At 36.6% G+C, this 22,946-nt stretch overlaps 3 protein-coding genes across 4 annotated transcripts in view; 2 read left to right on the top strand and 1 right to left on the bottom strand.

The window, feature by feature from the left end:
* Positions 1–13,585, top strand: part of Trim9 (E3 ubiquitin-protein ligase Trim9) — a 45,656-nt gene extending 32,071 nt beyond the window's left edge. Inside the window, exons 2-9 of one of the 2 annotated variants that reach the window (XM_066396419.1) lie at positions 7,646–7,741; positions 8,338–8,571; positions 8,624–8,777; positions 9,114–9,146; positions 9,454–9,593; positions 11,915–12,053; positions 12,111–12,335; positions 12,390–13,585. In XM_066396419.1, the coding sequence (XP_066252516.1) occupies positions 7,646–7,741; positions 8,338–8,571; positions 8,624–8,777; positions 9,114–9,146; positions 9,454–9,593; positions 11,915–12,053; positions 12,111–12,335; positions 12,390–12,682 (1,314 nt within the window). In that variant the 3' untranslated portion in view covers positions 12,683–13,585. The remainder of the gene's footprint in view (positions 1–7,645; positions 7,742–8,337; positions 8,572–8,623; positions 8,778–9,113; positions 9,147–9,453; positions 9,594–11,914; positions 12,054–12,110; positions 12,336–12,389) is intronic. The other variant, XM_066396420.1, reaches the window with a different exon arrangement.
* Positions 13,586–13,619: 34 nt separating this feature from the next.
* On the bottom strand, positions 13,620–15,990 carry Sas10 (UTP3 small subunit processome component Sas10). The gene is made up of 9 exons (XM_066396425.1): positions 15,836–15,990; positions 15,288–15,378; positions 14,929–15,219; positions 14,742–14,880; positions 14,558–14,675; positions 14,328–14,505; positions 14,018–14,273; positions 13,823–13,959; positions 13,620–13,760 (listed from the first exon to the last, which is right to left on the bottom strand). Coding segments are annotated over exons 1-9 (1,305 nt in total). The 5' UTR covers positions 15,838–15,990; the 3' UTR covers positions 13,620–13,667.
* A 254-nt stretch (positions 15,991–16,244) lies between these two features.
* GlyP (glycogen phosphorylase) lies at positions 16,245–21,752 on the top strand. Its single transcript, XM_066396844.1, has 12 exons — positions 16,245–16,612; positions 17,569–17,779; positions 17,835–17,993; positions 18,050–18,211; positions 18,499–18,725; positions 19,134–19,271; positions 19,325–19,590; positions 19,640–19,907; positions 19,983–20,237; positions 20,352–20,601; positions 20,799–21,001; positions 21,053–21,752. Exons 1-12 carry the CDS (start codon positions 16,370–16,372, stop codon positions 21,224–21,226), a joined length of 2,556 nt encoding a protein of 851 aa, XP_066252941.1. The 5' UTR covers positions 16,245–16,369; the 3' UTR covers positions 21,227–21,752.
* Positions 21,753–22,946: the final 1,194 nt, after the last annotated feature.

Raw genomic sequence — 22,946 nt, 5'->3', positions numbered from 1 at the left:
GACGAATTAGCGAACGCGGCAAAAAAAATTACATACTGCTAAATGTTATAATGTTGGTAATTGGTATATTCTCACTGGGAGTGTGTAATTGACCACTTTCAATTCGGTTGCACCGAGATAAATCTTCGTGTTAATCTTTCTATTTTGGTCGAAAAACTAACATCCCAATATAACAAAGGATAAATTTAATCTCGTGTTAGTAAGTAAATCGTGGACAATTTCGTGAACGCAAACAATGCAATGCTTCCCCTATAATTCCTCAACACAAATGACACGTACAGCGTGTTAATTTTAAAACTTTATATTGTTTATAACTCAGAATATTGAATTTTTTTAAACCATTCAGAAACCATTTCAGTAGAATGGAGAGGGAACCAGTGTAATAGTTGTTGCAAGTTTCTACATATACCCCTAAGGGGAGTAGCTACCCTAACTCTAACCTTTTAAATTGCACCACCTATCATGTGATACCTCATTTTAAAGGTTTTTGTAAATTGCGTATAAAAAACGAATTTCAATAATAAAATTTCAACTTTTAAGAAGTTGCAGCATTTTTACAAGAGAAACATCATATTATAAAAATATTTACAAAAACCGTTTAAAATGTTTTTTGTCTTTTTTTTATCTTTTATGGTCACATGGTTTTTTTTAAACAACTTAACTTCTTTATTGCGAGTTTGAATATTGGTGTTAACGAATATTGTTGAAATACAAATGTCCCGTTGAAAACAATTTACAAAAACGGTGTATAAACTGAATGATAAATCGATAACGACTTGCAATTAGATGAAAATTTTCACATCTTTAACTGGATGATGCTCTACCACATTACGCCTTACAAACAAGGCAGTGACTAGATCAGCATTATCCAGGAAGATGGATTGATCGCAGGGGAGCAATAGATTGGCCATCGCGATCACCGGATATAACACCGTCCAATTTTTTTTGAGGCCACATCAAATCAGTCATTTACAAAATCAAGTCTGCCAATCTGCAAGATTTGCAGTATCGAATCACTGAAGTATGTTAATTCATTACTTTTAAAACATTTAAAAAAGTGAGAAAAGAAGTTGAATTCTGACTATATTTTTGTTTAGAAAAAAAAAACAATGAGCGTTATAAACGGTTTTTTGTGAATATTTTTAAATATGATATTTATGCATTTAAAATGCTGTTACTTTTCAAAAATTAATTTTTTTTAATTGAAACTAGTTTTTACATGCAGTTTACAAGGACCTTTAAAATGAGGTATCACATAATAGGTGTTGGAATTTAAAATTTTAGAATTGGGGTAGCTACCCCCCTTAGGGTTACACGTAGGAACTTGCAGCCCCTATTAAACTGGCTCCTCCTCCATTCAGCTGAAATGGTTTTTGAATATTCTAAAAAAATTTTCAATCTTCAGAGTTATTGGCAATCCAAAGTTTTGAAATTGATGGTGTATGAGAGGGCGCAATAATTTTTCCATTGAAAGGACGACAGAACAAAGGAAATGTAAAGCATTTCTGGCTGAAAAAAAAATGGAAGCGAGTTTAAAATAACTGCGCGATTTTCCAACTGGAATTGTGAGTGATTCCGAAGGAATTTTGCAATTGAAATTTCTTTAATATAAATTTTTGACCGTCCCTATAACGCTCCCCATCATTTAAAGATTGCTTATTCAGAACGCTTTTAGTTTGTGCACGATGCAAAATCATCTATATTCTCTCTCTCTTCGCCCCCAGGGCATATCGGATCAATGTTTACCCAGTAAACTAAAATAAAGTATCTCTTTTCACATGACCGAGTCGGGCTGTGCATTCCTCCGTGAAATTAACAGTCCATCATTCGAAATATGCTTCCGTTTCGCTTATAGTTTATACTTAGAAGAAAAAGCTTTCCTTCAAAGAGTAAATGAATACAAAATTTAATACCTAATCTTAATCCCGTACTGGGGCGTTGTCTTCTACTTATCTGCCATTTACAGGGAAGGTGGAGACAAGCCATTAATGTTCGTTATTAGGTAAAGAGATTTTGAGCTTATATAGGGGCGTTCACGGATCAGCTCCCTGATTCGATAACTTCCTCAAGGATTATGTTTGTACAATAGAATTAGTTCCTGTCCAGTAGCTCAGAATTAAGCAAGCTCTTGTCTATCTGATCCCTGGGTTTTTTAGGCGCTTTCATACAAAAACACTCTCAATGTTTGGGAGTAATGAAGAGGTTTTGCAGCACCATCTAATTATTATGTCGCCCCGCGACCCTTCACCGACGTGACATGTAGGGCACTTACACGAACGCGCCATTATATTCTTTTGTGCCCCTATACGTATCCGAGTATCATCCAGGTTGTCGGAAATACAACGCATTTGAAGTGATCATTACGTCCCCTTGTTTGCCCAGATTTATCTAAAACCAGTTTTGCGTGTTAGCAGCTAAAAGTGCTTCAAAACTGATTAATGTCTTGGAAAAAACTTTATAAATCGGAGGCACTTGACAGATTTATTTGTCCCATTTGTACAATTAATTTTAGCCGATGCTTCCGCCCTTGTTTGAAAAATCTCCCTCAGGAAGTTAGGCTCCCTTCGTCTTAAAAATGTCCCTTCTTTGCAATAAATCAGGTTTCTAATTTAAAACTGCTAATTGAAAAATGTAGCAGAATATTAATCTCTCGGGTATGAAAGGCACGATTTGTATTTACGTTAAAGTCGTTCGCCATATTGTTAAGAAATATTTATCAAGTTTTCCTCTGATTGATACGATTAAATCTTGTTTAACCAGCATGGTTTCTCCGAACCGTAATAAACAAGACGAATTGCCATAAATCTGTTATTGTGACGAATTTCCCAAGGGAGATGAGGACATTTCCATTGAGACAATCGATCAAACTGTGAAACGGGATTTAGGCCGGTTCCGAAGGCGCTTTGATACAAATCTTGGCTTCTTATTAAATCGATTACAAACAAATTAAAATCTTGCGAGTATTCACAAATATAGGAATGAGCGACGTTTTGAACATTAAGCAAAGCCATGCAAAAGAAGTCACGGTAAGGAAACGATAACGGCTTTTACGTTTACGTAGGTAGTTGTCTCCATAGAAACGCCCTTGCATCCTTCAGGAAGAGATTTGCCGGAAAATTCGTTCAAAATTTCCTTCGCCGCGTCTGGCGGTGCAGTTTTCCCCCTTCTGAAAGTTGACTTTATTTTCTTAAATTATCGCCTCGACGGTGCGGGTTTCGGTGCAATTGGTAAATAAAAACACTTGTAAAATCAGGGGCGGAACGAAGTCGAATTATCGTAAAGGACTCCTACTTCTATATAGCATTTGGTTTTACGACGTGCGCTACGTGCTGCATGAGAACTTAGCATGTGCGCTCGTAAAACACTGCAATAGATCACGTAAATCCACGTAGTCAAAAATACATTACGCCATCCTAACACGGCAAATTTTCCAGTGAATCGGCAATTTCTATAGCTTCAGTCTGCAGTTTGCAGGAGCTTTAACAAGCACCAGCTTTGAGTGGCACTATATTTTATTGTACTGTGGCTGTCGACATCCGAATAAAGGCTAAACGCCTGATAAACAATAATCGTCATGTGCTCCCTTGTGAATCATGTCGAGGACTAAAACGGGGAATCCTCACTGCTGGATGTGAGCCGTGCTAGGATTTATTTCCTTATTGTTTTCTTGAGAAGAGGTCTTGAGAGATGCGAAGACGAACGGGGTTGACCCCGTAGGTCTGGGGATAAATTTCTTATGATCTGAAACCCATTACACGAAAGATGGTCCTGAGGCCATGTAATATTAACAGCACAACTAAAAACTTTCGATTCGCCCGGAAAAATGCGCCGCCCTTCCAGATTCATAATTTACAAAGGCCTTTATTATTCTCGCCTCAAGCGCAATATCTCCATTTAAAATTCAGACGTTACTAATGGCCTAGCTTATTATGCTTGAAGAATGCTTTCTGCTTATAAAACTCCCTAGTTTTTCCATTGTTTCCTTCCAGATTAGCGTCACTGATGGCAAAGACCAGTTTTTGTTTAATTATTTACCAGCAGAAATTTTACTTAGACATCTGAGGTGAGAAAGGGATCCAAAAGGGAAAAGTTAACTGTAGGATGTATTATGTGACAATGAGGGAACCTGTATGCGTATATCCTTGGAGGAGCGAATTACAGAGTGTCCTTAAAGGGTTTATACGCAATAATAATTAATAATGTTGAAACTGTGCAGATACCCGTGCAGCCCTAGTGTAACTCTTGTAATGAATCTCGGAAAGGCAAACTCGGGAACAACTTACGAAAGGATTTAATTCACTGTTAAATAATGCACCTCAATCAAGTTTACAAAAATGAAGAACTCGGTTAACGAAGTATACGTCGACGCGACGCTGCGGCCAAGAGAGAGTTTATAAGTTTTGCAAAGTTCTTAAGCACTAAAACCAAGGGCTAACACGCATAGGCGTACTACGGCTAAGAGGCAATTACTGGCCAATTTATTAGCGACATATTTAAAACGTAACACTTAGATCGATAGCGAGATTGATCTTTTATTGACTTGACGAAACGTGGTTGTACTCAAACTCTAATTCTTACGAAGAAAAAGGGTGAAAGTCATCCCGAGTGTATTAACAAAAAAATGGTGATGTACACTATCGTGTACAAAAGGTTGGGAACATTTGACAGTTGGCATTGTGCGAATAATTGTGAAAATTTCATTGCGAAATCGGCAAAGGAATACTCTCCTATTGGACCCAAAAATCAGACATTTTTATTCGTCTGTCCATAGAACTTTATTCCATCGGTCCTAAATCGAGTCTTTCTGCCTCTTAGCCCATTCAAATCTACTCGCTTTGTGTTCGATGGCGAGCTTAGATTTTTTAGCCGCCACATCATTCTCGAAGACCAACAGCGCAAGAAGGCGTCTCTTGACAGTGGTTGTGGAGATTGCTCTCTTCCGCCCTTGATTGACTGCTGCTGCAGCAAATTGGGGTGCACTAAGACATCGATTACGCTTGGTTGTGGCTGTAATAAAGGCGTCTTAACGATGAGTAGTGGCCTTAGGCCGTCCGCTTCATTTTCTATCACAATTTGGCCCTGTTTTGTTTCTTCTGACCAAAGTGTTGTGAACATCTTTGCACGATATTTTTAAATTTTTGCAATCTCCCGCTCTGAATACCCTTCTTGGCGTAAGATACATATTGCACTGCGTTGTTCTAATCTTAATTATTTCAGTTTTGACTTCATACTACACTTAAAACAGACATACCGGGATGTTGTTTTAGTGGTCTGTTAAAGGTAGCTGAAGAAAAAAATATGGAAAACTAATATGATAGACAAAGTGCTTTGGGTGTCTGGTAACGCCTGAAAGGTAAAAAAAAACTCCTGGCACGCGAATTAAAGAAAGTGCGCCGGGATAAGGTTTTAGACTACCTTCTGTTGGATTTCTGATACAAGTGTTCCCGTCCAAAATTCAATAGTCTTTATATTCTCAAATTTATTGTCTGTAAGAGTCAAGTTTGTTCAATTTATGACTCCTTTTCTTAAAACAGAAGAAAGAAGAAAGTATGGATTTTTTGGTCTTTTGTTACTTGAAGTTAGTATTTCACCCATGTAAAGACCAGATGATCAGGATAATAAATCAAGAGAATGGTTGCAGTGTTTGACGCTTTTAATACAGATGGGTGGTAAAAGTGTGAGTCTTTAGTAGTTAGTTCGTTACAGATCTTTTGACCGTTAACACGTGCCTTCTGACCGTAATAAAGAAATTAGAGTTCTAACAGAAACGATCTGTCTTAGATTCTTTTATTTCTATACCCCATAATTGAACACCTTCTAACACACAGTCTTCTTCTGATGGTTCTCGATGATATTTCTGAATCTCCATATATCTGTATTTTTTGCAAGATCTTTGTTGATGACAGAAACGGATCACTGTTGGCAATGCTAATAATTTTTTTATCCATTCGTCTGCTAGCCTTTTTAAGCCCGCCTGTACCTTTTCCCGGGATAACATGATTGTACATACTCTGAACTGTTTAATAATATGCGATACGGCATTTTTTTTAAAATATTTAATCTGATAGAAATAAACTTTTTGCAATGTTCATTGTAAAATTGAATAATTCTGCTTCTCAAATCGAGTGAATGTGATTTGCCTTTTGCCATTGGTGAAAAATAGATAATAGTGTGCGTATCAAGGAGTTAAAACAAAATGGCCAAGAAAATAATGAACGAATTTAAAAAATTGGTTTTAAATTATAACAAAAACAAGTTCCAAACATTTTGTCCAACACGAAATGATTATTGTTATTTTTTTTTTCTACAAAAGAATGCAAACAACAAAATGTTAATACTACATTTTTGTCGAACGATAATAGGGCATTTGCTTTAATGGGTGTGTTTATATTAGAACAGGACTATCCAGATAAAAGCGCAATATTCTAAGTTCCAAGTATTTTGGCCGATACTGTAGTTCCAAAATGAGTGAAAACGCTCATGACCGATTATTACCAGCTTTTTTTCAGCTCGGCTTAGATTTACGAGAAGTTTACGGTAACAGCTATAAAGCAAGGGGAAATTTAAGTCTGGCAAACAAAATGAGCGCCCAATTAACATAATATGTATATTAGGTGATGAAAGTGTCCACTGTCCAACAAGGCCCTATTGAAACTTCGTTCGAGAGGCGGATTACTATCCTCAAAGGGTTTCCCTCTGGGCCTCTGATGCAACAAACAGACCCAATTTAACTGATGCCAAACTTTCGGGTACCTATTCCATAAGTTTGTTATGTCATTTGCACACACAGATTGGTTTTTTGCGATTTTTGCGTCAATGGGGAGAGGAATATTTAAAGTTGGCTTTTGACACTGCTGCTAAATGACTCACCGGGGGATGAACCCTAAGTAAAACGTGAAAAAGTGACGAAGCTAAATTTGAAAAGAACTGGCACGAAATTAAATTTGCAAGCTAAGTGTCTTTTTTACGAAACAAAAACATAATTGAGCCATTCAAGTCGGAGGGTGAATTTATTGTGTAATAACCTTTCTCAATTGGGGGCTCAAATTGAATTTTGTTTATTTAGTAAGCTGAAAAGTCGTCTCGTAAAGGAGCGTTTTGGTGTGTCACCAAAATATAAAATTAACAACGTAATCAAATTTTACTCCTTCCGCATTTTCTGATAAATGTTATTTATGGGAGATCGAAACTAACGGTAATAAAGCGAACAAACGATGGGAGGCGATGTTCATACAATAGTTTTACGGATATTTTATGGCCCGTTCCCCTGGACATAAAATTTTAAACGGGACGTCTCATTTCTCTTGGTTACCCGGGATTTAGGTGGCAGAATTTAAATAACCACGTTTTACGGCACTCCTAAAGGAAAATTGTCGTAAATTGTCCGTGATTAGAACACACACGTGTTACATACATCCAGATACGTTTAGGCATTCACTTTGCGGTTGAGGTATTACCGGAAAGTCGGACCTTAAACAAGCAGACGTGACCGTAATTTCAGAAAAAGAACGCTGCGTGATAAGATTTCCCATTATTTTCACAATTGAGTGAAGCGAATCCTTTTTGGAATATAACTTTTATCATTATTTCTCTTCTAAACGATTTTCTACGTGAGTCGGATTTTACCAAATATTTCTTCTTCCAGACGGAGCTGTCCCATAACTTGCAGCAACTGTCGGAACGGGCCAAGTCAACAACGGAGTTTATTCAGAGGCTCAAAGGCATGAGCGATAAAGTGAATGTAAGTGTAGAATTTTCAAAAAAATATATATGGGCTTAATTCCCTTTTATGCGATATATTATCTTCAACAATAACAGTTTTATGGCCACCCTGTAAAAGTAAATGAGTTTATCACTTTAAGCCGGAATGGATAAAGGAAAGAAGAGAACAGATAACAAAAGGAAATGTGGGGATCCGGGGCCGCTTTATTCTTGTAACATTTTTTCTGTCCCTCCACGTAACATTCTCTGTAAAGTGGATGAATAATCTAGAGCGAACCTTGATATTTTAATGTAATTGAATTTCGTCAGATATGGGATCGTTTAAAATAATAGTCCTTGAAAAGGTTGTGCGCTCAGAGCGTTGAGAAGCAACGGAGAAGATTTGCATTTACCGGGATTGGATATATTTCATCATAATGTGCCACTTATGTACGTATATTTCCCTCTTACCGAGAAAAACTATGTGCAACAACAATAAAAACATTTTCCTCGTTGAGTATTTCTTCCCGGATAAATACAAAACTTCAAGTCTTCTTATCGGCTCCATTTAAAAATCTTGAAAAATTTCCATAAAAAAACGTGGCCACATTAACTGTTTGTTCCTTTTCTACCCAGGAAAATTGTGAGGAATTCGAACAAATAGTCTCAGCTCAATGCGAAGCCCTTATCCACGCCATCCGTGAGCGAAGAGACAAGCTCATAGACTGCATCAGGCAGGACAAGGACGTCAGAGTTAGAGCCCTTAAGGAGCAGGTGGTCACGTGCACCTCTAGATTGCAGCAAACCACCGCTTTACTCCAATTTTGTATTGAGGCTCTCAAAGAGACTGACAGCACTGCCTTCCTACAGGTTTTATCCTATCTTTTACTCATCAAATTGGACCTTAATTCCGGTATATTAGGTGGGCACCATGTTGATATCCAGGGTGGCCAACACTGACCATTCTTGGCACAAAGAATGGTCAGCTCCGAGGGTGTCCCCGCACTTCGACCTAACACTAGATGACAAATCAGTGCTGAAAGCCATAGAACAGCTCAATTTTATTCAAATGAAACGTAAGTTTTTTTCAGTTTTGATTAAGGGGGAACAAAATAAATGTCCCTTTGAATGTAATCGAATTTATTTAGGGGAATTTTATTAACAATATATATGCGTGATAACTCAGTATAGCAATGGAAAGAGTTGATGAAACAAAGCTCTTGGCACTTGTTTCTAGCGATAGTATTTGTAATCAAATTGCAGTGCCGCAAACCAATAATATGACATTAACACATGGGTGTATCATAACATATTAAATTATGCAAATAGTTTTTCACTGGGCTACAATTAGTTCCCATGCAACTCCAGAGAGTATATTAATTTCGTATTTGTTAACATTTTGTATAATTTAGCATTCATAGACGGAGAGGAAAGAGTTCCGGCAGGTAAATGAGCATGAAAAATGCTGCAGTTCGCATGGGAGTCATTTTATTATATTATTACATTTTCGCATGATCCTTACTTATTATTATTATTATGAAGAAATGTTGAAGTTGAATAGCATTATTAAAGTGTACACTTGCAGGGACAAATTTCAATTTAAAACTGCTAGGGTTGGATGAAACGAAAACAAGATACATTTCTCTCAGTATAATAGAGATTGATTCCGTCCAATTCCCTGCTTGTGGCTGAATTATAAACTTAAATTCGGCTTCTATTAACTAAATTTAAATAATGAACATTTAAACTTAGCTCCGGCAGCCCCAACAATCATACCGGAAGAATGCAGTGCGGAAAATAATTCAGTAACAATAGCTTGGCAGCCTCCACCCCACAGTCACGTCGAGGGGTACGTTCTCGAGTTAGACGACGGAAACGGCGGGGATTTTAGGGTAAGTCAAAATGCCCTTTTAATCCCCATTAATTATTGAATTAGTTAATTTGCACCGCCCGAGGTGTAAATGATGTTGGGGATGGCAAATTCCTTAAACCTTGATAGGTAAGAGATTTGTAAGCGAAGACCTGAACATAAAAAGTTTGAGAGATTGAACTAAATTGCGGCAATAATGAGAAAATTATAAGTAGTAGTCGACAGGCGATAATTTGCTATTAGGGCTTGAGGTGCGGAGTCGATAAACAGGTGTAAAATTGGTTATTAGAGTCTTATTAATAATATGCTTGGATAAACAGAATGCCAATATGACCCAACATGATTTATCCTCAATTAACTATGACTTGTATAATGGGGCACCGTGTATATTATTAAATATTATGAATCATCCCACATATAAAGCAAGTAAGTTTTACTCACCGCCGTGAACGTTACACGAGCCGCAGGCGAGGGGCTATAGGGGAAATATTATTACCTATTTACTGTCAAGGTACCTTTTTCCGTTTTGAAACTTTGAACTAATTTGGTTCTAGTTTTATATATTTCGTTCATACAGTGAACGGAGGATTTCAATAATGAACTCCAAGTTTTGGTAATAATTACCATATGCATGCTCATATATAGTTGGGAACTTTAATGGCCCATTATTGGTACTTTTCAAGGAGTTTTATCTCAAATTAAAGCTCTATAGAAATGCTACATACCAAGTAGAAAAGAAGCCACTTTAGAAGCACTTGTCACGACTTCACAATCCGTAATTCACTGCTATCCCAGTCATTTTTCAATAAGAGAACAACTAAAGTTTAGAAATTACACTTTAAAACGCACCAAATCACTTTTAAAACCGAAAATTTTAGATTTTTCTCCAAAAAGACGCCAAATCATTCTATTCAATTCCCGCCATATTTGTTAACGATGACATGTCACAAAAACTGATAGAAAGAAATTCAAATTGCGATCCGATGAATCACATGACTGAACGTTGTGGCAATGTTGCGAGTAGTGCCATTTTCCCTCACATCGGTAATTATACATTGGGTAAAATAATACGATATAGTATAATAAGTGTAGTAGTAATAATAGTATAATAAGTGTTTATGCAGAACTACGAATTTTAATGTATTAAGCAGCCTTTCAAAGAAAATAATCGACGTCGACTACACTAACCTTCCATATTATGATCAAGGCTGATTATTCAATATCAATAACAATTCAAATATTTCATTCTCACGTGTTGCTGTAGAATCAGGGCGCTGAGCTCAATTAATATTATATTGGTTTTGGAGTAAGCCGCCACTGAAAATGTCATCATCCAGTATAGGCAGCGCATCAAAGCGTGTTTTATCGAATATTTTAATTTCATCTAGGTTTGGTCAAATTTTGATGTTTTTACGTGTTTAAACTTAAAACCCAGAACGCGCAGGATATTGGGGGTTCCAAACCCCTAAATAACATATTACAGTTCGAACTACAAGTTCAGAAAATAGACAAAATAATCGTAATTGCATGACCATGTTTCGAACAAACCTGCATTAAAATCGATTTTAACAGTAAAAAAAAGCACAAGCAAACTGTTCAAGCGTACCCAAGTGTGCTTGAACACATTTTACGCAAATAATTTCGTTTAATTGCGCAAATGAGTCTGAGAACGCGGGACACTTCTGGAATAGCAATTTAGTCCTACTTTAAAGTGAACATTCTGTCTTCACGAGGCAATTGTACTCGAAGCGATTAAATTCGAAAGGAACGGCGTGAGGCATATAGCTATTGAACTTGTAATTAAATACGTACACGTGAATTTGGAGTAATGGGTGCAAAATACTTGAAATAAGTCTCCCAAAACATGTATAATACACCCTTATCTTCCTGAAATCGACTACATAATCGAGGGGGCGATAAGGGGAGTGTCATACCCACTCAAAATTTACGATTCAGATACGAAAAAGTCACGTGCTTAGAAGCCATCCATAAGCTTCCATCGCTGATAGCAGCCAACAGATTTTCTTGATTAGCAAAATTTAATTTACCCCTAAATACACGTTCATTCCTTACTTCTAAATAGCTTCCAACCTCTTTTAGATCGCATATTATAACTTGTCCGAAATAATGCAATTAAAGCTCTGAACTATTGGAGTTAGGGTGAGGGGGAGAATAGTGGCGTCATAAAACGGTATCAAAGTGTCGCCGGAGAGCAAGATTAATGGTGCATATCGACATGTTTGGTCCTTCTGACTCATAAATAAACCGATCGGAAGGGGATAATGCAGTTTGGGGGCTGATATTAGAAATAATTGGGTATTAAATTTTGCGATATTTTTGCAGGAAGTTTACTGCGGCATCGAGACGATTTGCACTGTGGATGGGCTACATTTCCACTGCATGTACAACGCAAGAGTTAAGGCATTTAACAGTTCCGGAGAAGGTGATTATAGCGAGCTCATAGGGCTGCAAACAGCAGAAGGTATGGAGAAATTAAGTCGAAGAAATAACACCGGTAATATTTCGTATGTCTTTTCAGTGGCGTGGTTCACATTCGATCCGATACTATCAGGACCGGGGCTGCAGTACTCGGAAGATAACACTACGGTAACGGGAGAGGGGTGGGAACACAGGGTAGCTTTAGGCAGCGTGGGATTTAGCAGAGGGATACACTACTGGGAATTTACCATTGATAAGTACGATGCAGACACTGATCCCGCTTTTGGAATTGCCAGGATAGATGTTACTAGAGATAAAATGTTAGGTATGTCACGTGTTTAGAATTACTTCATGAGAGCTGTGAGGAAACCTATTTCAGGTAAAGACGACAAAGGCTGGGCCATGTATATTGACAGGCAGAGGTCATGGTTTCAACACGCAGGGGCCCATGACCAAAGAGTTGAAGGAGGGATTCACGTGGGTTCCACCATAGGAGTCCTTCTTGATTTAAATCACCACACTCTGCAGTTTTACGTGAACGAGGAGCCGCAAGGCGAAATTGCTTTCAGGAATTTATATGGGGTGTTTTACCCTGCAGTTAGTCTCAATAGGGGGGTTAGCGTGACTGTGCACACAGCTTTAGACCCGCCATCTGATTCCGACGAAACGTAAACTATTAATAATGAATTGATACATAGACTGATATGATAGAAGCACGTGCTTGGGCAAGGACTTGAGAACCAACTGTTCGTACTACAGGCAGCCAGATCCATTATTTAATTTCAGTAGATAAAGCGAACTTCCGAGGGTTTCTTAGTACTACTATTATTCCGATCGATGTATAGGAACTTAATTCGTGATATTGACGTTCACACTTCATGTTAAAAATTATTATATTGAAGCCATAATAATATACATACTACGTATTGGAGACCAACTGAATGCTTTGGGGCTCTAAGGACAGACACTTATCGTATTTAGACTTAATTACAAAAGTTGTAATTAAATATCGTAACAATAATAATTACTATTAAAGATCCCGCATTTAATTAGGTGGGTGGATGGGGATTCAGGAGCGTTTTCGGTCGCCTAAAAACATATGTTGTCGTTCGAGAATAGTTCATCGCTTACTGCTCAATTATGCGATCGTGATTCTTCACTGAAACACATATTGTCCACACCCATCTGTCCTTAACAGTTACTTTACCGAGGTTTTCACTTTTTTACATATCACCCCCTAGCTAGTAGGAAGTTATAATTCGAGTTGCTTAATGTAACCGTGAATAATCAAATTATAAGGGAAACTTAATTGACCTTTAACTGAAGACTGAGTGTATTCTTATTCGATCTCAAATTAACTGAATTTATCAAAAATCTCAAAAACAATATTTGAAAGGCGCATGTATCAATTAGATAAACCCTTGCACTGTTTTAAAAATGTATTCCTTATAACTTATTCCGCATTGATTCCAGTAATTATATCTATACTTAACTGAAAATCACTACTTATTGTTTGTTACTTAATTTAAATCTTTGTTATAGCTGTATTTAAATATTATATTTGTATAGGTGCGATATATGGAAATTTTATCACGAAATGTACTTCACCCCTTTGTAAATAAACCTTTATTTATATCCCACAGCACAAACTTATTAATCATGACCTTATCTTTATGCTCTTTGAAACTGAGGTTTTGATGCCTGATATCTCCCCGCTGTACCTACTAAGCTCTTTCCTTGGCTCCCGGACCTTTAGAGTTAAATAAAACCATTCACAAAAACCTGAATAAAAGACAATGGAAAACAACTTACCGCTCCCTTTCTGCGAATAAGTGCCTTTCTAAACTTAAGCTTATGTTTTACCCTGGGATTTCTCAATTCCTTCTTCCTATGCGGAGTCAGCCCTTTGTTTTTGGCTATTTGGTATGTTATAGCACGTTTACTTAATTCTAAAACATTAAATAAGTGTTAGGTAATGCAGTCTTTAACATGTCTAAATTAACCTACCGTCAATTTCCTCAGCAAATTCTTCTCTGTTTATCTCCTTGTCACTCCCATCTGTATCTGTATCAAGTTCCTGATCCTTAAACCTAACAGCTTTCTTGGTGCTTTTCACTCCATTTTCGAGATCCAATTTGATCTTCTTCATTGACTGCTCTGGCTTACTACCAGTCACATTCTTTGCCCCATTTTCCCACTGGGCTAACAATTTTAAAGTCCTCTTTTTCTTTGATTTTAATGAGTCTTTAGATGTGGCAATATTCTACAATTTACAAAAAGCTTTGACAATTTATAAGCATCCTAATATCTCCCTTACCTTAATGAGGGCCTTTTGATCCAAGAAAATTGATATTTGTTGTTTTATCACCTCCTCAAAGACAGGTTCAACTTGACTGAGCAATTGGCGATATTGGAAAAGTCGTCGGCTGATGGGGTGGTTTTTTAGTTTGCCATTACATTTTAGCAACAAATACATATAAATGTTTGTAACATAGCTAAAAACCAATAATTGCTAAACCAAAATGTGCTAAAAAATGTATATCTTACTTTAGGATAAGTTGATAATGCAATTGGACAAAATCAACTGCCTTGCAGCTTGTGATTTGACCAGTTTTGGCTGCTTCAATTATAGGAATAAGGTAATCTTTTGCAAGGGTTAATTTTGCTGAAAATAATAACAGGTATGTAGAATGAAATTATGTGTAAATATGATCAGGATCTTTAAACATACCTTTAAAATCATCAATCAAAACAAACAATTCTGGAGACTCTTTCTTTAAATTAAACAATTTTTCCTTACTAGTCAGTTTTGAGAAATCTGTTTTTAAGAGCTCCTCTGATTTCTCCTTATTTAGGACTTCACCTGGTTGCTAAAATTATTTTTTGAAAACTCAATAAAAATTAATAAATAAAATTACCATAAATGTAGCACCAATGTCCAAAAGACCAACATCCAGCTGCTGCATTAACTGATTTTGAAGCTCTTTTGCCTCTTCTTGTTCCACCTGGGCAGCAATTGCATCTTTTCCTTGGAACCCTCCATAGTCAGGGTCTACATAATCAGCTCCATAATACTTTTTCTTTTCTTTGCCCCAAGCCCTTGCATCTGGTACATCACCTTCTTCTTGTCCTTCTACATCACTCAGTGCTATTTCACTCTGATCATCACTGTCTGATTTAGAATCAGAACCTACACCAAACACTTCCACCTATAAGAACAGCCAAACAGACAGAATTGTAACTATCTTAAGCTTCAATGAAGGGAAAAAAAACTTACCTCGCTGTCAGATTCTTCTTTTGATTGGTACTTTTCGTGATAAGTTCTAAGGTATGGGTCATTATCTGAGTCATTCTCATCATCTTCAAACCTAAATTTTAAAGAAAATCAGTTTTAATTCATTAACGACTCTTTTATTGAGGAATTGTTTATCATCATCTTTAAATGAAAGAGTAGAAGAAAGAAAGAATATAAGAAGTAGACTAGAAAGGTTTGGTGGTAGGAACCATATTGAATATTAAAAAAGCATTATACACATACCAGGAAAACTGTTTTCTATAGAAAACAAGTTATAGTCAGTTTTCTCTAAAACACTCCAATAATCATTAGTCCTTATAGATTTTGTGTAGTTAACCAGATCATTAACAAATGTTAATATTAGTAAGGTTTTTAGAAAATGTTATTAGGTTCTAGAAAATAATTGTAAACTAGACTGCAAAAGAGGGCAAAGTAGGGGGAAATATAGAGTATTAACGATATTTAAGGAAATATATCAAAATTCATTTAGCAATGAATATGGGGCATCTTATTCTAAGTTTACTACTTACATGATTTTCTTGAAGCTTATTACCAAAACAGATTGTAAATAGTATTATTCGTTCCTTTTAAATGTTTTATGAAAGTCTATTTAACAATTAAGAAAATAACTAAAATAATAAGAAAATAATTGGCTAACTAAACTTTTCAAAGACTCGTTTCATTTTTACATTTTAGGTTATGGTGTAGTTGCATGGTTGGTTTTGGAGAAATTTATGATTTAAGATAAGTGCTCTCGCACTATTGTGTACCTTATCTTTAGCACAACAATCACTTTTATCCGAGAAAGATAAAGCACAGTTTGAGTGAATCTCACGACAAAACTGAGCAACCACGTGTAAAGAAAGATTAAAGGGGAGTATCAATATTTTAATGCGCAGACGCCAGTGCCCTTTCCCTATTTCTCTCATTCCGATTTAAAATCAAAAAGTTTCAAGGTGACCTTTTGCTAAAACTGAAACCCAAACAATTAGTTAATTCGCTCGCCTTTGCCGGTCGTTTCGAAGCCCTGCAAGGAGCAAGTAAACCTTAGAAGATCCCCCAGAATGTCGGCTCCCCAGAGCGACGTCGATAGAAGGAAACAGATTAGTGTGAGAGGCATCGCAGAAATCGACGATGTGAACGAAATTAAGAAAACCTTTAACCGACACGTCCATTACACCCTTGTAAAAGATAGGAATGTAGCCACCACAAGGGATTATTATTTCGCCCTTGCCCATACGGTAAGGGACCACTTGGTATCCCGGTGGATCAGGACTCAGCAATATTATTACGAGATTGATCCAAAGGTAAGAGCCCTCAAAATTCACTTGTTTCCAAGCCACAATCATAGTTGCGATATTGAGAACCAATAAGAACCATTCCCATATCCTCAATGAAATTCAACCACTTATTTGGTACCCCAAATGTTGCTTTTTAAGTCAGAGTGTCTCAGTGCACACAATTAAGCAGCTCGATCCAGTTTTAATGATTTTATTGGGCAGTCTGTATTTCAACAGCTCATTTATGCTTGAGGAAAGGAAATTAAATTGATTGGATTGATTTGATTAATGTTTATTATTTGAGATGTGAATGTAGTATATATATTGCATCTAAGACAATGACATAAATCCTCACCATGTTGCTTGTTCAAAAGTTCATTTTATTGTTTTGGAGCAATCTATAGTTAATAAGCCCAAAAGAAATTTGGAAAAATAGGATATTTATGACCCTAATTAAAACCTATTTATCTCTAATGATGAAACTAAGTTTTTCTAAGTTAGAACCCATCAGAAAAATGATCAGAATATCAAAATGCTATAATTAGAAACCAATATGAGTGATAAAACTAATCTATACAAACATACCAGAATTTTTTAGGCATTAAGTCCAATGTTTAGTCTTTATTATAAATGTGTATATGAGCAGCAAAGCTGCATTATAGACATTGGATAAGATAAACTTCCTAGAAATCAATAAAAAGGTTTACTGTAGATTTTTCAGATAATGTAATTATTGTTCAGCCCATGGAAACATGTGGGGTTTAAAATAAATATTTTATTACACCTACTAAAATTGGTATCTGGGAATTTGGCCCATGTCCAATAGCCAATTGGCGATAGTCATTCTGTCACCAAGATTTTATAAATGAAAACAAAGCTACGCCTGAGGGTCTATGGCCTGTAAAAATCCTATTATTTGTTATTTAATACAGAAAAAGAATAAAGGATGTAACAGTATACTGACAAATACATAATCTTTGCAGCGAGTTTACTACCTTTCTCTGGAGTTTTACATGGGCAGGACCCTATCAAATACCATGATCAATCTGGGCATCCAGTCCTCATGTGATGAAGCTCTCTATCAACTAGGCTTAGACATAGAAGAATTGGAGGATATGGAAGAAGATGCTGGTCTCGGAAACGGCGGATTAGGGCGTTTGGCCGCTTGTTTCTTGGACTCTATGGCCACCTTAGGTTAAACTGAACTCTGTATGTGAATAGACCTTTTATTGAGCGATTGTTTGTTTAGGCATGGCAGCCTATGGATATGGTATCCGGTATGAATATGGCATTTTTGCCCAGAGGATTATCAATGGCGAACAACAAGAAGAGCCTGATGATTGGTTGCGTTTTGGAAATCCCTGGGAAAAAGCACGGCCTGAATACATGCTCCCAGTGAATTTTTATGGTTAGCTCTCCTTGGTTTCCATTAATCTCTTTTTAAATCATTCATTTTTAATTTAGGAAACGTAACTGAAACCCCTGATGGTAAAAAGAAGTGGGTGAACACGCAAGTAGTTTTTGCCCTACCCTATGACAATCCTATCCCCGGATTTAAAAATAACGTTGTCAACACTTTAAGACTGTGGAGCGCCAAGAGTCCTGTAGATTTCAACTTAAAATTCTGTAAGTGTTTTTATTAAAGAATGTTCAAATAGTAGTCAATGGGGTGGTGGGAGTTGAGTGGTATATAAGTCACTTAATAACCTTTTAGTGCACACAATATGGGGAGACAAATATTCGAATTTCGTCTTGCACAGAATCAGAAAGGTTTTCGGAATTCACACTGGTAATCAAGTTGTGGTATTATTGACAACTTAACCTTTGTGTGAACTGAATGGTGACATGTTTTAGCACTGTAAATAAATTGCTAAAGATTTTTATTTACTTCTGGGGCGTTTATTATGTTTTAGTTAATGACGGAGACTATATCCAAGCGGTTATTGATAGGAATTTGGCCGAAAATATATCCAGAGTCCTTTATCCCAATGATAATTTCTTTGAAGGCAAAGAACTTAGGTTGAAGCAGGAATACTTTATGGTAGCCGCCACTTTACAGGACATAATACGTCGCTTTAAGTCTGCTAAGTTTGGAACAAAATCGGCCACAAGGAATGATTTTGATCAATTCCCTGAGAAGGTAAGAATTTTTTCGATTAATGTACGTCCATAGTTTTAGCCATTATTGAAACTTTGAATACCAATATCTCTAAAATTCATGTAGCAAGTAGCACTTGCGTTAAAAAATACATTGATTGACAGAAATATAAACTCGAATTCGCGTCAGTTGTGTTCCAACATTGCTCAGACACATTTCTTGGATGCTTTTACAAAACAATCCTGTATGATGTCATGAGTTCACATAAAAATATGATATTTTTAAACCATTTCAAATCGTGTTAACAAAAAACACGGTTTAAATTACGTCTCAACTCCAATAAAAACTAAAGCGCGCCGTAAACATTTAAACAATATTTTTAACACATGAATTATATATTGAAATTATGGAACCGCCATGCAAATTTGGGAATAAGGCATTTTCTTTCAGGTCGCCATCCAACTAAACGATACCCATCCATCCTTGGCCATTCCCGAACTAATGCGCCTTTTAGTGGACGTTGAAGGATTGCCATGGGAAAAAGCGTGGGATATCACTCGCAAAACTTGCGCCTACACCAACCATACTGTACAACTTTAACTAAATTTAGTCTTTGTAAAACTACATACAAAATCTCACAGGTTCTCCCTGAAGCCTTAGAGCGATGGCCTGTGAGCATGCTCCAACACATACTGCCCAGACATTTAGATATTATCTACAAGATAAATTTCCACCATATGCAGGATGTGGAGAAGCGCTGGCCTGGAGACTGGGACCGAATGAGAAGCATGTCCCTAATCGAAGAGGACGGCGAGAAGAGGGTGAACATGGCGAATTTGAGCATTGTGGGCAGCCATGCTGTCAACGGAGTAGCGCGAATTCACTCAGAGATCATCAAAAGCGATTTGTAAGTTTCTTAAAAACCTGTTTTTATACATAATTAACTAGCTTTTCAGGTTCAAAAACTTCTACGAGCTGTCGCCAGAGAAATTTCAAAACAAGACCAACGGAATTACGCCGCGTAGATGGTTGTTGCTGTGTAATCCAGGGCTGAGTGACTCGATCTCGGAGCGAATCGGGGAAGATTGGATCGTACACTTAGATGAACTGCAGAAGCTGAAAAGTTTTGCCAAAGATGCCAATTTGCAGAGAGCGGTGATGAAGGTTAAGCAGGAGAATAAGCTGAAGTTAGCCCAGCTGTTAGAAAAGGATTACGGCGTGAAGGTTAGTTCTTTATTTGAGAGTTGGTTTATCTAATTTAACATTAAGATGTCTACATACCGCTAATAATTGTTTCAGGTAAATCCAGCTTCGATGTTCGACATTCACGTGAAGCGAATCCATGAATACAAAAGACAGCTCTTAAACGTATTGCACATAATTACGCTTTACAACAGAATAAAGCGGAATCCATCTGCCAAGTTTACTCCCCGCACTATCATGATAGGGGGCAAGGCAGCTCCTGGATATTACACGGCCAAGAAAATCATCAAGTTGATTAACCATGTTGCTAAAGTGGTTAATAATGACCCAATTGTCGGTGATAAACTTAAGGTATGTAAACATGCAAAGCAACTCGATTAGTTTTTTTAATTTTGAAATAAAAGTTGTATTTCCAAGTACATATTTTTCTTGTGGCTCTTACTCTATTGATGCTTTCTCCACTAGGTGATTTTCCTGGAAAACTATCGAGTGACATTAGCGGAAAAGATTATTCCGGCCGCGGATTTGAGCGAGCAAATCTCGACGGCTGGCACAGAAGCGTCCGGCACTGGTAACATGAAATTTCAGTTGAACGGTGCTTTAACCATTGGTACACTGGACGGTGCAAATGTGGAAATGGCCGAAGAAATGGGCAATGAGAACATTTTCATATTCGGAATGACCGTGGAGGAAGTTGAGGAGCTAAAGAAGAAGGGTAGGTTTCTAAATTACTCTCTGTATTTCTGAGTCTAAATAGAATCCAAATAAGTTGATGTAAGCATTAGAAATACCGTCAAATTTATTAACCTGTTCGTTTGGGGATTCTAAGACATTTACAAAATTGTTAATTTTTGACCTTAAAGGCCTCAATTTTTAGCTAAAAAAATTCATTATGGTCATTTTATTTTTTAGGCTACAATGCCTATGACTACTACAACTCAAATCCGGAGTTGAAGCAGGTAGTGGACCAAATCCAGAACGGATTCTTTAGTCCGAATAACCCCGACGAATTCAAGGATTTAGCCGATATTTTGCTGAAATACGACAGGTTCTTCTTATTGGCCGACTACGATTCTTATATTAAGAAGCAAGAAGAAGTCAGTGCGACGTATCAGGTACAGCTTTAGTTCTTATAAGTGTTCTGTTGCATAAATATTGCTTTGTAGAACCAAGCAAAATGGTTGGAAATGGCCATCCTGAACATTGCTACTTCGGGTAAGTTCTCCAGTGACCGGACCATTATTGAATATGGTGAAGACATCTGGGGAGTGAAGCCAAATTACCAGAAGTTGCCCGATCCTTCGGTTCCTAGAGAATTATCCCTGAAGGATGAAAAATAACTTCATTAAAGGGTAAAATTAGTTATTGAATTTTCAAAAATGCATATATTTAGAATCTGGGTTTGAGGTCTGCTACGGGCTTCACCGTCAGGTTCGCAATTTGTTGAAAGTCGAGAGAAATTTTAAAATGCATGTAATTTCGGTGCAATGTTAGTAAGTACATAATAGAATCACTTTCACGTGTTTAGAGGCTTTTGCTTGACCTTCGTATATATTTTCTTTTAAAAAAGGTCTTACTGTAATGCCAAATTTATAACCGTGAACGAGGATTATTTGTATTTTGTCCTGTTTGTCTCGAATTTTCAATTTTTGTTGCAGTACCGACAACTTCTTGTAACAGCTGCGTGTATTGTGACATTTACTAACAATTTTAACTGTTCTCAATTTAAGAAAAATATTATTGTTGAATGTTTTCTTAAGTTTATCTTAGTGGTTTTGTATTTAAGGCAGTGTATTATTGAAATACTCATTTTCTCAATTTTGCATGTTTTTTTCCTTTGTAGATAATTAAAATTTTAGCAAATTATTTCTTTTTTGTCTTAATTGGTTCTCCCTTATTGAGTCTCTCTTCAAGCTTCTCATTTCTACGCTTTACACAAGTATGCGTGTACTTTCGCCGCATCATCTTTCGAAGAAAACAAAACGAACGATACCAATATTATCAAGGTACGACAGCTTTTGTTTAGACGACACACTAGAACTGTTGCTTCAAGTTAACATCCTCCGTTAATAATCTCTACAATATGGGAAAAAGTCGTAAAAAAGGCAAGCCCAATAAAACTGATGGCCGGTTTGAGGACAACGAATGTGTTGTTTTCAAGGAAAATAATAATAAGCTATTTATTCGCTATAGGAACTAGGCCAGCTCACACTAAACTAATACAATTAGTAAATCCCTGAAAGCAGTAGAAAATAAGTAACCTAACTCAGCCTTTTCTCATCTAATCTAACTACTTAGAAAAATAACAAAAATATAGTAACACAACTGGATGTATATTGACATCCTTTACGTTGAAGGCGTGGAAGCCGAAGCGCTATCCAATGACTTAGAACACTCACTCTAGATGTGACGAAATCGGTATGTATATATTATATCGCTTTTTCTCAACCACATAAGGTAAAGAACAAACATTGGGTCTATGTGAAAATGGTACCTAATCACCTATCTACAGATCAGCTGTTAGTGGTTATTAATGTCACTTCGTGACCTTCCAACACAATCCAATATCCTTGAAATTTACGAGGATGATCAAGTTATTTAAGAAAGAGTGAAATTCTGATGTGGTTTGCGGTTAAAACATCAAATTATGCAAGTGACTAGAGCATAGCAAGTTATCTGTGCAGCTTCCAGTCTTCGTTCTATGGTTCATTAAAAATTCTAAAATTTCCAATATATGAATTTATATGTCAGATATACATAATTTTTACATTTGTGTGATATTTATCCCCTCCTAGTTTAAATTTTACGTTCAAGTGTTGAAAGGAGATTTTTAGCATATATGAATTCTGATTGAAATTTTATAACAAATTAGCTGCTTTATTGATCTCTATATATTTATATTGATTTGCGTATTCGTGATTTGTGTAAACAAATTTACCTTAACATGAGTAGAAAGCAAAAACTCACCTAATATACAGGATGGTATCATATAAAAAAGAATAATTTTAGCATACCAAATATTTGAGTGTACAGCATATGTATGTGCTGGTAAGTTCCTTC

Source organism: Euwallacea similis, chromosome 13, assembly GCF_039881205.1.
Source record: "Euwallacea similis isolate ESF13 chromosome 13, ESF131.1, whole genome shotgun sequence".
Classification (NCBI taxonomy): domain Eukaryota; kingdom Metazoa; phylum Arthropoda; class Insecta; order Coleoptera; family Curculionidae; genus Euwallacea; species Euwallacea similis.
Note: the sequence above shows the minus strand (reverse complement) of the source record. Positions and strands in the feature narration are given on the sequence as shown.

Excerpts from the sequence above, each read along its gene's own strand:
- Sas10 (XM_066396425.1), bottom strand. Across the intron at positions 15,220-15,287 it reads AAGAAGAATCTGACAGCGAG|GTGGAAGTGTTTGGTGTAGG; the intron begins GTAAGTTTTTTT and ends CTGTTCTTATAG. Across the intron at positions 14,274-14,327 it reads ATCAAAAGGCCCTCATTAAG|AATATTGCCACATCTAAAGA; the intron begins GTAAGGGAGATA and ends TGTAAATTGTAG.
- GlyP (XM_066396844.1), top strand. The coding sequence starts at position 16,370 with ATGTCGGCTCCCCAGAGCGACGTCGATAGAAGGAAACAGATTAGTGTG. Across the intron at positions 17,994-18,049 it reads GCTCCCAGTGAATTTTTATG|GAAACGTAACTGAAACCCCT; the intron begins GTTAGCTCTCCT and ends TTTTTAATTTAG. Across the intron at positions 19,908-19,982 it reads AAAAGGATTACGGCGTGAAG|GTAAATCCAGCTTCGATGTT; the intron begins GTTAGTTCTTTA and ends TAATTGTTTCAG.